This window comes from Polypterus senegalus, unplaced genomic scaffold (genome assembly GCF_016835505.1).
Source record: "Polypterus senegalus isolate Bchr_013 unplaced genomic scaffold, ASM1683550v1 scaffold_3272, whole genome shotgun sequence".
Classification (NCBI taxonomy): domain Eukaryota; kingdom Metazoa; phylum Chordata; class Cladistia; order Polypteriformes; family Polypteridae; genus Polypterus; species Polypterus senegalus.
The window spans coordinates 7,546-20,460 of NW_024377741.1; the positions used below are offsets into that span (position 1 = coordinate 7,546).

Sequence of the window (12,915 nt, forward strand, 5' to 3'; positions counted from 1 at the left end):
CTTGTCCACAACTGACACATTAATAACATAACAGAAGTTACCATATTATTATGGTGACATTTCACACTTTATATTATCCCTCGAAGGATGCAAAAATATGATCTTCATAACGATAGTTAGCTTTATTGCCAAGTAGTCCCTACTGCTAGGATTGTTATCATGAGTTATCACTGCAAACAGTGTTGAATTTAGATGCCAAATGCACAGTCCGTCATTCACCGACAAGCAAGTGAACTCCGATTTGCAGAACATGGACTGGCCTACTGGATCATAAAACTGACTATCCCTCTGAAGATCAGAATGTGTTTATATCCACTGAGAGTTAACATAAAGGCCAAATGTTGCCATATTTATATTCTAGCTTCTGTTATATGAGTAACGTGATGATTGTGGTCATATGACATTTGAAACGGTGTGGCATAAGTAAAATAAACTAAGAGGTAAGTGAAAGTAAACTTAAATTACAAAGAAAACAGTGAAAATAATAACAGAAATGGAATCCTCATGATTGAAAACCTCTAAAAAGACAAAAATACACATGTAAACAAATGTTACAGATTAACAAATTAACAAACAACAGTTACAGCAAAACATATTAAAGATATGAATTACAACAGCTCAATCATATTATAGTGCTGTTCTCTCATAAACATTGTCAACAACGCAACAGAAACATTATCAGTTTTTTAATGAGTCATGTATTAAATCAAAAAAGCTAAATTTAATAGTCACTACATGACTGAAATTTTATAAGTTTAATAAATGCCACAGACAGGCATAAAAAGAGAAAGAGAGACATTAATAAGATTTTTCACTTTTTTTGTAAGTGAAAAACATGATGGCTCTAAAACTATAAATATGATACAAAGTGTAAACAAAATAAATAAAACAGTTTAGTAAACAAAATACATAGAAATAAATTATACACACTAACCCAACATTCTACAGTTATGACTAGCTGCTCAGCCATTACTGTTGTCCTCCAGTTGTATATCTGTAGGTGTTTCACCAAATCAGATTCCATGCATCTGTTGGGCTTATGCATTAGGCTTTATTGCCATAACACACAGTATTATGTGCCAAAACATAAACTAGGTATTTTAATTACATTACCATAATGTTTTTTTCCCATTTAAAAAAAGACTCCAAAATTGTCATTGTGATAAGGATAAACAATAGCTTTCTTTTTACAAATGGTTGTGAGTTCTCTGTGTACTTCTTGCACAGTCCCCACTAATGGCAAGTTCTATTCAAGCACCACTGACAGGATATCTAGATGAGCCTGCAAGGTTTTCTTTTGGTGTGGATCCAAGAACAATATGCTCAGTTTTAGTTGTCTTTTTCCACACTAGTCTTATTTCAGACTGCATTTTTTTAACCTTATTATCTCTGTCCCTATTTCTAATTCAGAAAAGTCATTTGGAACTTACAGTGTGTTGTCTCATGTGTTTCTGAAGATGGACAACTTGTGAGAATAGTTTGCCACATTCAGAACAGCAATACGGTTTCTCTCCAGTGTGAATTCTTCTGTGGGTCTGAAGGCTGCTGCTTATGGAGAACCGTTTGCCACAGTCTGAACAGCAGTACGGCTTCTCTCCAGTGTGAATTCTTGTGTGTTTCTGAAGACTGCCCCTGTCAGAGAATCGTTTGCCACATTCTGAACATGAGTAGGGTTTTTCACCAGTGTGAATTCTTGTGTGTTGCTGAAGATGGCTGATTTGTGAAAATCGCTTGCCACATTCAGAACAGCAATGAGGCTTCTCCCCAGTGTGAATTCTTGTGTGCACCACAAGAGCAGTGCGATTGGAGAATTCCTTTCCACATTCAGAACAGCAATATGGCTTCTCCCCAGTATGAATTCTTTTGTGCACGACAAGGCTACTACTTTGTGAAAATCGTTTACCACATTCAGAACAGCAATATGGCTTTTCTCCAGTGTGAATTCTTGTGTGTCTCTGAAGACTGCTATTGTCAAAAAATCGTCTTCCACATTCAGAACAGCAATATGGTTTTTCCCCAGAGTGAACTCTTGAATGCTTGTGAAGACTGCTCCTGTCAGAAAATCGTATGCCACAGTGAATACAGAAATATGGCTTCTCCCCTGTGTGAATCCTTCTGTGTGTCTGAAGTGTGCTACTGCTGGAAAAACGTTTCCCACAGTCAGAACACTCATATGGCTGCTCCCCAGTGTGAATCCTTGCATGTGTCTGGAGGTGAGTTATTTGTGAGAATCTTCTGCCACAGTCAGAGCAGGAATATGGTTTCTCTCCAGTGTGAATTCTTGTGTGTCTCAAAAGATTACTGTTAGTGAGGAATTGTTTGCCACATTCAGGACAGCTAAATGGCTTATCCTGGGGAGTATTCATCTCTTCATTGTGAATTCTTGAGTGTTTCTCCAGACTTCCAATGTGGCAGAATCGTTTGCCACATTCAGGGCAGCAATAAGCCTTCAATTTCTTATAACACCTCTGGTTATAACTAGAGTTGGGTTTAAAATTTTTCTTGGACTCTTGAAGGACATACATATCTACCGGATTTGAGCTGTACTCCTGTTGGGTGTTGAGGGTGCCCATCAATGTTAAGTTCTCAACAGGCAAAGAACTATATCGCAAAGAGGATGGTGTGAAATCCACTATTCCAGCTGCCACTTTCTTTGTATCTTCATCACACTGTTTCTGCTGTGATCTGCTTGGGAGAAAAGCTGACATCTGAGCAAATGAAGACAGGGAGAAGCCTCCACTCTGTTGTAAACCTGCATCAAAAACAGATGCACAATGTTTTAAATCAGCCAAAAGAGAGCTTTACAAAGAGATTAAACACAAGGCATTCAGTGTTAGATGGATTATTCATTTTTACATAAATACATTTTACAAATAACAGGGTACTTTTTCTGATTGTACATGAAATATCCAAAATCTTATGAGAACTCCAAATTATAACCACAAAGCAGGCCAGAATTCTAATCAGCCTTCCCAGAAAAGGAACACTCTAGTGCAGTTTCAGTTCATACTTTACAGACTGGCTTCAGCATACACCAGGCCAAATGCTTCAAAAGTTCAAAAATATATATGAAAACTCCCAAAATATAATACAAATGTCATCACAAAAGAGAGGATTACCGTAAACCCCTGGTATGTAGATTATCAGGCGACAAAAGAATCTTTATATAAGTAGATTTACTTGCACATAATGAAAATAACAATAATTCTCTAACCAGCATAAAAGCAAAAGGAGTTACCAACAAGGTAATCCAAAAGCTAACAAGTCCCAATACAAAATACTATATTTTAATCCTACAACGAAAGACAAAAAGAGTCAAAAAACAGAAAATCCAATGTCAGTAGTAATAGTTAAAAACACTAACACTCCACCAAAGCACATTCAATGAACTGCAGGGAATTCCACTTCCCAGCTTTCCTTTTATGGGGCTGGGGAGGTCCTTAGCAGTGATGTAATGGGTTCTCCCACCTATTGAGGGTCTACCCATAAAACACAAGGAACATAAGAGAACAAGAATAAGCACAAAGAAGCTAAATAGTAAATAACATAAAATTGACAAAGAATGCATAAAAATAACAATATTAACATAAATGATAGGAATTAAATAATGAAGAATGAAAAAATAGAGATAAAAGGGAATTTAAACATAAGCTAGGGAAGGACAAAGTAACAGTAATTTTATGAAAATTTTCAGTTTCCGATTATATCAGTGCTTGCCAAAGAGTTTTGATCCTGAAAAGAAATATTGTTGTGGAAAAAACTTTCTGTTTTTCAAAGAAGTCATTCACGGAGACCAGATGAAAATGCAGAACAGTTCTTTATTTGCACACAGATATGGACAAATGTCTCAGTCTATGGAGTAAGCACTCAATAAAGTAATTCATACTCTTTTATACTTTTCTATTATCTTTACCTTATCTAACACATCACCTCACCTGACTCTTAATATGCAGAATTTTGTCATCTAAGCCAATCAACTGCAGCCACTTCGTATACACGTCAGTTCTTCCATTATTCTGAACATCACTTCATTAATAGGGGTGTCCTACGGGTTTTCCCATTGATCTTATCATCGCTTCATAGTTAAGGTCGTTTTGGGCTTTCTCACTAGTCTGTGCTTGCTTTTTAAGGGGGTTTTAATTACTCATTTACTTCATTTTAACCTTAGCAATTACGTTGGTGGCTCCTGAGGCAGACCTGACGTGTTCAAGCTTCAAGCCACGTTTATTTAACCCTTTAGTTACCTTCAATGCTTCTCCTTTTGTTTTTAATAATTCATTGTTACAACTTCATTTAAATACATAATTGTATTAAACTCTAAAAATTATCCTGTATTGATTAAAAATATTTGATTAAAATTGTGTGAGAGACGGAGTTCAGTCATCAGGAGGACAGACTTTGATCAATTTCAATTTATTTTTGTATAGACCAAAATCACACAAGCCATGCCACAATGGGCTTTAACAGGCCCTGCCTCTTGACAGCCCCCCAGCCTTGACTCTCTAAGAAGACCAGGAAAAACTCCCAAAGAAACCCTTGTAGGGAAAAAAATGGAAGAAAGGTAGGTTGGGCGTGCAGTGGGTGTCAAAACAATACAATACACCGAACAGAACACAAGTAATCATCAATATAATAGTACAATAGAAATATTACAAGTATGAAGCAGAATTTAACAGTAGATGATATCATATAATATGATTTGGATTTGTTCTGAGTCCTGGAGACCTCGGCCATCAAGCTGCCTCCACCAAATGGCTATTCCACAGCTAAGACAGCCAATCCTATGAAAGGACCCCTTCTAACCAGATGATTTCTGCAATCCTCCATCAGAGATGACTTTACCTTACTCAGGCAAACAACTTGGCAGGTGGGCAGTGGCATCAAGTGACACATTTGAAATAATCTCTGTTTCATATCGACACTGACAAAAACCCAGCATTAAAGGGCCCCAACAAAAAAAAGTGAAGAAAAAAATGTACACAGTGAAAAATGAGACTGGAAAGATCCTTTTTTTTTAAAAAAATAACATAAATGAAATTTGTCACATGACCAAATATAATGTGAGGAGAAGAAGCACATAACACAAATGAAGAGGGACCACAATCTCATGTAAATAAAGCAGTGAGCAGCCTGAGCTATGCAAAGCTTCACACCACATGACGAGCTTTGCTTTGTTACAAGTTTGAAAGCAGCAGCCCTCCATATATTGGCATTAACTGTCCCACTCGGTGATTAAGCTGAACATCTCTGTGTCGTGGTTCAGACATGGTTGCTGCTCTGGCTCAAGTTTTTCCTTTGTTTTTAAATGGCTTTGTAGTTTTTCAAATATTTTTCTTTAATGTCTTTTTTTTTTTGCTTTTTAAATGTTATGGCTTTATTTTATATTGTGTTGTTTATTAATTCTTTCGTGTTTATTAAAGGAACCTTGTGCTCTGTGGGTGCAGCATCATGAGGCAGGTCACCCAATGTCACTTCCAAAGGACTATCCTCTGCTGCTATATTCTGGCTGAGGGTCAAAATCCTTTAGATTAAGACTTTTTTTTTTTACCCCCCTACCCAGCCTGTTTTGCCTGTGGAAGCATGGAGGTGTTTAGGAGAGATGGCAGTGGAGTTTTTAACCAGATTGTTTAATGGAATCTTGGAAAGGGAGAGGATGCCTGAGGAGGAGAAGAAGTGTATTGCTGCTGATATTTAAGAATAACGGGGATGTGCAGGACTGCAGTAACTACAGGGGAATAAAATTGATGAGTCACAGCATGAAGTTATGGGAAAGAGTAGTGGAAGCTCAGTTAAGAAGTGAGGTGATGATTAGTGAGCAGCAGTATGGTTTCATGCCAAGAAAGAATTCTATAATAAATCTCTTTAATTATAAATAGCAGAGTGGAGATTTATCACTTCCCTTTAATCTTAAAGACATTTTTTATGTTTTCATTTTTGTATGTTTAACAGACTTGGATCCATTTTTAGCTCTGTGCAGGCAGCAGGCCTGCCTTTTGAGTATGTGCTGGACTGCCTGGCGTGTGACCAATTCAGTAAGCAAAGACCTCAATAGCAAGCAGGTGGAACTTTTAAAAAAAATTAAAAAACATTCTGAATGCATAAAAAAAGCAAAAATGAATCTGTGCTTAAGGGCAGAGCCCAGGCTTGTGTATTAATGACGACAAAGGGCCTTCAACTAGGGATTACTGCTAATGGCCCATTCTTACTCTCACCCCGCTCAAACCGATTGTGTGCCACTTGGTACTTTCAGTCAAAGGAAGGATTTATTATTTTCCCCTTGGAGGATTATAAAAATTTATACACATTTATTTCTTCTTCTTTCGGCTGCTCTAAAATGTAAAAATGCTACTGTGCATTGGAGATATTTGAAAGTTCTTCCATTTCCCCTCATTTTCTTCAATATTATTCCACAGTCCGAATCGTTTACTTCCCTCAATTTAGGCTACACTCATGCTGCCATTTTAACTTAACATTTCTCCACCTATTCTTCTATCCAGGGCATGGCTGCGAGGAAGCAGGTGCTGATCCCAGAAAACAGAAAGCGCAAGTCAGGAACAGTCGCTGAACGGGGTGCACGAAGCTGGCAAGTGTAAAATCATTTAAACGTATTGTAGCGCTACCACATTCACTGATTGAGTTTCTTTCATTTTAGACACATACAATTAAGTCTTTATTTGAAAAGAATGGAGAGAAAGCAAGAAAAAACCCCTCAGGTAAATAACTTTGACTTGGACCTTGAGTACCGTGCCTTTTATTTTTGCACCTACCTTCTTCAGAATGACCCGAACTCGATGATTTCTCTGCCCTCATCACATCACACTCCAATGATTCCGACTTCACGTGAACAGAATGACCCTGCAGGGTGCGGGGGCCCAGCCCTGTTACCTCTTCTTCTAGGGAGAGAGGGTCTGACTTGATGTTTTCTTCTTTAACCCACTTCATACCATCACGTTTCTGCACATCAGCATTGTAAGAATTCTGCTCAGAATCCTCTTTAAAGGTGACAGACTCCCATTCACACTCCTCTTGTTTAATGTCCACACTTCTTTTCTCCATGGTGAACATAGTAAGGTGTGCCTTGTGGGATCGTCCCGTTTGTTTTACCTGGCTCTTCCGAGACCCCAGCCTCTTCGTATTAATGCTTCTTTCCTCCGAGCTCCTGGACAGCGGTATACATTTATTTTCTCCACTTTAGAGATCAGAAATGAAAGCTTCCTCCTTTACTCTGTAAGAGAACATGAGAGAGTAATTGTACAGGAGAATCCAAAACATGTGAGCACATCTGAGTTTCAACTGTTACTCCTTCCTCTATGAAAGAGAGATCCAAGTAGACAGTTTATAGAAAACACAATACGAGCACAGCCTGGGCTGTCTTAATGTATGGGCAATGGCTGGGGGGGCCCCAGAAGCATAGGGGTCCCATCATGTTTCCGTTTATTGCACACTACTTTACACTGGGGCCTATGATGCTGGAAAGACACCCCTGGGCACAGCAGATCATCAAACTTTTTATCCAAAGAAAGAATATTTCACCCAAAATTAAATAAATAAGCAAAAATAATTGTGTCACAAAATAGTTTACCATTTACTTGTGTTATGCATTCATTTAGTCACTTCTTAGCGTCTCCTCAAGCAAACTGTCATTCTCACCTGCCAAAACGGAGATGGTGGGCTCTAGCGAATGCTGTGTTTTGATTGGTGAATTGTTAGGAGACTGGATCTTTGACTATCAAGGACCACCATTACACTTCAGAGGCAGACCCCAGTGATGAATTCTGAGCTTCAAGAAATTAAGGGTGGCAATGTCTCTGTACTCTTTGTACGAAGAGTGAATTTGGCAGGATGGCTGAGGTCTTTAATAATGCTGTTAGCCTTTCTAAGGCAGCGAGTGTTGCGTACGTGATGAATTGAAGGCAGCTGGGGGGCCAGTCCTATGTGGAGTCACCTTCACCCCCCTCTGCAGGGCTTTACATTATAGTCCTCAAATATTTTACTCCATTACACAAAGATACACAAAATGAGGCAATTCTGTGTGTTAAAAAAAAAAAAAAAAATCAGCGTCATGTGTACTACGAGGGACGTTCAAAAAGTACCCGCACTTTTTGTTTTTTTCAAAATCAAATTACATCACTTTTCTACATAGTCACCTTCCTTTGTGAAGCAATTTTCCCAGCGTTGTACCAACTTTTTAATGCCCAATTACTCCTCCTGCCTTCACCGTTTGCAATGAAAATATAAAAATGTGGAAACTTTTTGAAAGTCCCTCGTAATTCTGTATTCAGTATCTTGTAAAAAGTAAGCCTGTCACTGCGCTCTGAGCCCGCACTCAGTGAAGAGTGCGATACACAGATAAACTGAATAATTTCAGTACAAACTGGTTTTATTTATTAATTATCAGCACAATCCAATGATACCCTCTTGTCAAAATGCATAATGACATACTGTCAAATGTGGGCCATGGTGGGCCGGAGCCTATTCTGGCAGCACTGGGCAGGATGTGTTCTGTTCAATCAGATGTTTCCACTCACACAGGGCCAATTAACCCACCTTTCACATCTTTGGAGAGGTGGGAAGAAAAACTCCCACAGACATGGATAGAATGTGTCAAATTCACACAAACGGCGACTGAGTATGGTGAACCATGAAGCAACAGTGACAATTACCGTTAAGCTACTGCATCACCCTGCCTTGATGAGTATTAAAATCTATTTCACCGCCCAATATTATCGAACCTAACACTGAAATGTATTTCAAGGACCAGTTTACTGTTACATGTATACAAGATGAGTTTTTAAAAAAATCTTTGATTGAATTTATTAAAAACATGTAACATTCCATACAATCAAGTCAAACTTAACAAAACTAAATTCAATTCATCCCCCACCCATGACAAAGAGGGGAAGGCCAACAGCCAGAGTAAAACTTTTAAAAGTAGTAAAGACAGAAAAGGATTCCTTCTCCCAAATATAAATGCTTATTTTTAAGATGTTACTGATTAGATCTGTTTTGTTTTAAAGTTTTGCACAGATAATCTAAGTGAGAATTAGATTTTTTCCTCTTTCAAATAGTATACAACATCAGTCACCCACTGACTTAAAAGAGGTGGATGGGATTCTTCCAGTTGAGCAAGATAAGTCTACGTGCCATTAGTGCAGTGAAGGCAATTACAATCAACTTTAAGCCCATCTGTGAGCCCACCAAACACAGCTGTTAGTGAATTAGGAGGGGTTGTGACACCGAGGCTGTTTGAGAGGCATTTAAAATTTTTGTCCAGAATGATGTTAATTTGGTGCAGGCCCAAAACATGTGGCTCAGTGAAGCTGGAGGTTTGCAGGTTGGATCTTGTCCTGGAAACATTTTGGATAATTTTAAATGAGGCAGATGTGCTGGATAAAAAAAAAAAAAAACTTAAGTTGAATAATTGAAAGCTTTGCACATTTTGCTCAAGTGAATATAATGAGATTCTTAATCTGAGCAATGCAGATCAATGGGAATGATACGAATGGCTTTATGAACAGAGGTGACAAGCGTCCCTAAAACTAAGCGTGTTATTAAAGTCAGGGAACATGAACTAATAAGGCACATTGCTGCACCCACCACGAAACAGCTCGGGATCCTGGTCCAGTCCCACCATGTTACGTGGGCATCCCCTTGGCCTGGTTCAGCCACTCCGATCCTCAACAATTAAAATCTTGGATCACCGTAGGGGAATCGCGCCACATGGCCGTAGTGCCGTAACTAACGCTCCCTCATAATGCAGGCAATGTGACTGATTTGGGACTCTGTGAGCAACTGCTCAATAAACACAAAGTCAAACCAGCGGTACTCAAGGATTCTCCGAAGAGACACAGTGCTTAAGTGACCGGAAACGAAGACTGGACTGTCTATTGACAGATACCCCTTAAGCGTGCTAGTTATAAATTGACAGTACAGAACTTTGAGTTTTATTAAATTAAGTGCTGCTTTTACATGAACACTACTAGTACCTACTACGCTGCCTCGACACCACTGTCCATTCTCGTAAAACGAACACTATAAATTCATCTGTTCATACTGAATTCATTAGTTCAGTCAGCATAAATCGCAGGGTGGGCGGCGTTTTGTGTCTGATCAACTGTAACTCGCAAATACACATTGTACTGCCAAGACTCGTCCGATGTACCCGTAAAAGTACACGGCTGCTTCGGTCGACTCTCGAACCCCCTATAGCACACAGTACCGCTGACTGGAGGACGGAAAACAACTGATAATCAGTGAGCTTTTTGTGCACGGCATTCTCAGGCGAACGCGGTGATACAGGGCAAGGAAGTATGAGCCCCTTGGAGTGTGGAGATGATGGCTTCCTCTTTATAAAGCCCTAACGGGACTCGACTGCGTGAAGTCAGAGGCAAGCGAGCAGTACGGACATTCGGCCGGCCCGTAAATAAGAAGACGCGGTTTCGGGCGCTTCTCTGCTGCGACGCCGCACACGGGGAGCTCCGGTGGCGCTGCTCCGTTGCCCCGTATTTTCTCAGTAATTGTCTGTGAATACGTACCTCCTACTCTTTCGCAGGGCTGCTTTTCTTTAACCAAACTGGTCCAATTCCATAAAGAACGTCTTGCTTTTCTACTCTAATTAGTTCAAGGTCCGTATAGAGCAAAGCGCTCGCCTTAAAAAAAAAAAAAAAAAGATCAACTTCCGGTCCAGAAGACAAATCACCGTATCGAAATAAAAGTCCACTTGTCATTGGCTCCAAACATCAACAGCGCGTTAAAAACGTACTTGAACAGAAAACAGCGAGGGCGCCCTTATGATCAGATGGATCAAACAGGCGACATTTATAGCTGAGTTGCGATTAGTAAGACTGGAGCAATGAAACAAAAAGGTGTCTTTATTACCGTGATAACAGGAACGCAGAATATACAGTTTCGATTAAAGGCAGGGTCGTCAGATTGAACATAAATTGGGGCCCATGTTATTGAAAGTATCAAATGAAAAGTTCTTTAATGAATATTGATGATTGAGGTTTTATAAAAACCAAATATGTTGTCCTCAGTGTAGATACTCAAGACTAAAGATTTCATTGTATACAATGTTTTCGGTAAACTGTCTTCCGTTATCTGGATGTATTGCACCTGCACGATGGTAAATCGTACCATACATCTTATAACAATACGGGCGAAATCCTGGCAAGGACATGACCCTGCTACACATAGATGAAGATGCTAAGGTGCTGGTGATTGATTTAAAGCTTTGCAAGAAATTGTTCGAATAAATATGGAGTCCAGACAATACCTATTTTTTGTGCTTTGGGCTGTCTCTGTTCATTCGACACTCTAGATATTCTTACTTTTATCTCATTCCTCCCTTCGTTTTTTAACATTTTTTATTTTTATAGTGTATATAGAGAAGAGAAGAGAGGAGACGTTTGAACAATGGTTCCATATTAGAGAGACTATATCATAAAATACTTTGAATAATAATACAAAATGTACTAAACAATGACATATCTCATTTTCTCATCCGCTCTTCCTGGTGGGGGTCACAATAAATAAAGACACATGATATGTACAATTTACATCACTATATCTGTACTAGGGTTCTCGGAATGCCTGCTCTCAAGATAGACCGCATAAATATGGCAGTCGTTATTTTCCAGTTTGAAAAAAATCAGAACCTAAGGACTGCGGCAGCTAAAACTGGGGTGCACTGTCATTTAAAGCTGAACAACCTAATTAGACATCGGAGTTAGCAGTGGTGTTCCTTGCATGAATTGAACCGTCACCTTATCGTGATGGAGGGGTTTGCGTGTCCCAATGATCCTAGGAGCTATGTTGTCCGGGGCTTTATGCCCTGGTAGCCACCCAAGGCAAACTGGTCCTAGGTGAGGGATGAGACAAAGAGCGGTTCAACAAACCTCCAATGATGAGCAAAAACTCTGGACAACGTTTTCCCATGCCCGGATGCGGGTCACCGGGGCCCCCCCTCTGGAGCCAGGCCTGGAGATGGGGCTCGATGGCGAGCACCTGGTTGCCGGGCCTGCACCCATGGGGCTCGGCCGGGCACAGCCCGAAGAGGCAACGTGGGTCCTCCTTCTCATGGTCTCACCACCTATGGGAGGGGCCAAGGAGGTCAGATGCAGTGTGAGTTGGGTGGTGGCCGAAGGTGGGGACCTTGGAGGTCTGATCCTAGGCTACAGAAACTGGCTCTTGGGACATGGAATGTCACCTCTCTGAAGGGGAAGGAGCCTGAGCTAGTGTGCGAGGTTGAGAGGTTCCAATCTCCTTGAGAGGGGCTGGACTCTCTACCACTCTGGAGTTGCCCCCGGTGAGAGGCGTCGAGCAGGTGTGGGCATACTTATTGCCCCCCTACTTGGAGCCTGTGCATTAGGGTTTACCCTGGTGAATCAGAGGGTGGCCTCCCTCCGCCTTCGGGTGGGGGGAAGGGTCCTGACTGTTGTTTGTGTGTATGCGCCGAACAGCAGTTTGGAATATCCACCCTTTTTGGAGTCTCTGAAGGGGGTGCTAGAGGGCGTACCTTCTGGGGACTCCCTCGTTCTGCTGGGAGACTTCAATGCTCACGTGGGCAATGACAGTGAGACCTGGAAGGGCATGATTGAGAGGAATGGCCCCCCCGATCTGAACCCGAGCGGTGTTTTGTTATTGGACTTCTGTGCTCGTCACGGATTGTCCATAATGAACACCATGTTCAAGCCTCAGTTCGATGATCAACTTTGCGGTCACATGTCTTGGACACTCGGGTGAAGAGAGGGGCGGAGCTGTCAACTGATCACCACCTGGTGGTGAGTTGGCTTTGATGGTGGAGGAAGATGCCGGTCAGGCCTGGTAGGCCCAAACGTGTTGTGAGGGTCTGCTGGGAACGGCTGGCAGAGTCTCCTGTCAGAAGTAGCTTCAACTCCCACCTCCAGCAGAACG

The 12,915-nt window shown here is 40.7% G+C and overlaps 1 protein-coding gene across 1 annotated transcript; it reads right to left on the reverse strand.

Annotated features, from left to right (window-relative positions):
• Nucleotides 1-851: 851 nt before the first annotated feature.
• On the reverse strand, nucleotides 852-10,641 carry LOC120519392 (zinc finger protein OZF-like). Its single transcript, XM_039742468.1, has 3 exons — nucleotides 10,536-10,641; nucleotides 6,768-7,225; nucleotides 852-2,752 (listed from the first exon to the last, which is right to left on the reverse strand). Exons 2-3 carry the CDS (start codon nucleotides 7,063-7,065, stop codon nucleotides 1,416-1,418), a joined length of 1,635 nt encoding a protein of 544 aa, XP_039598402.1. The 5' UTR covers nucleotides 7,066-7,225; nucleotides 10,536-10,641; the 3' UTR covers nucleotides 852-1,415.
• Nucleotides 10,642-12,915: the final 2,274 nt, after the last annotated feature.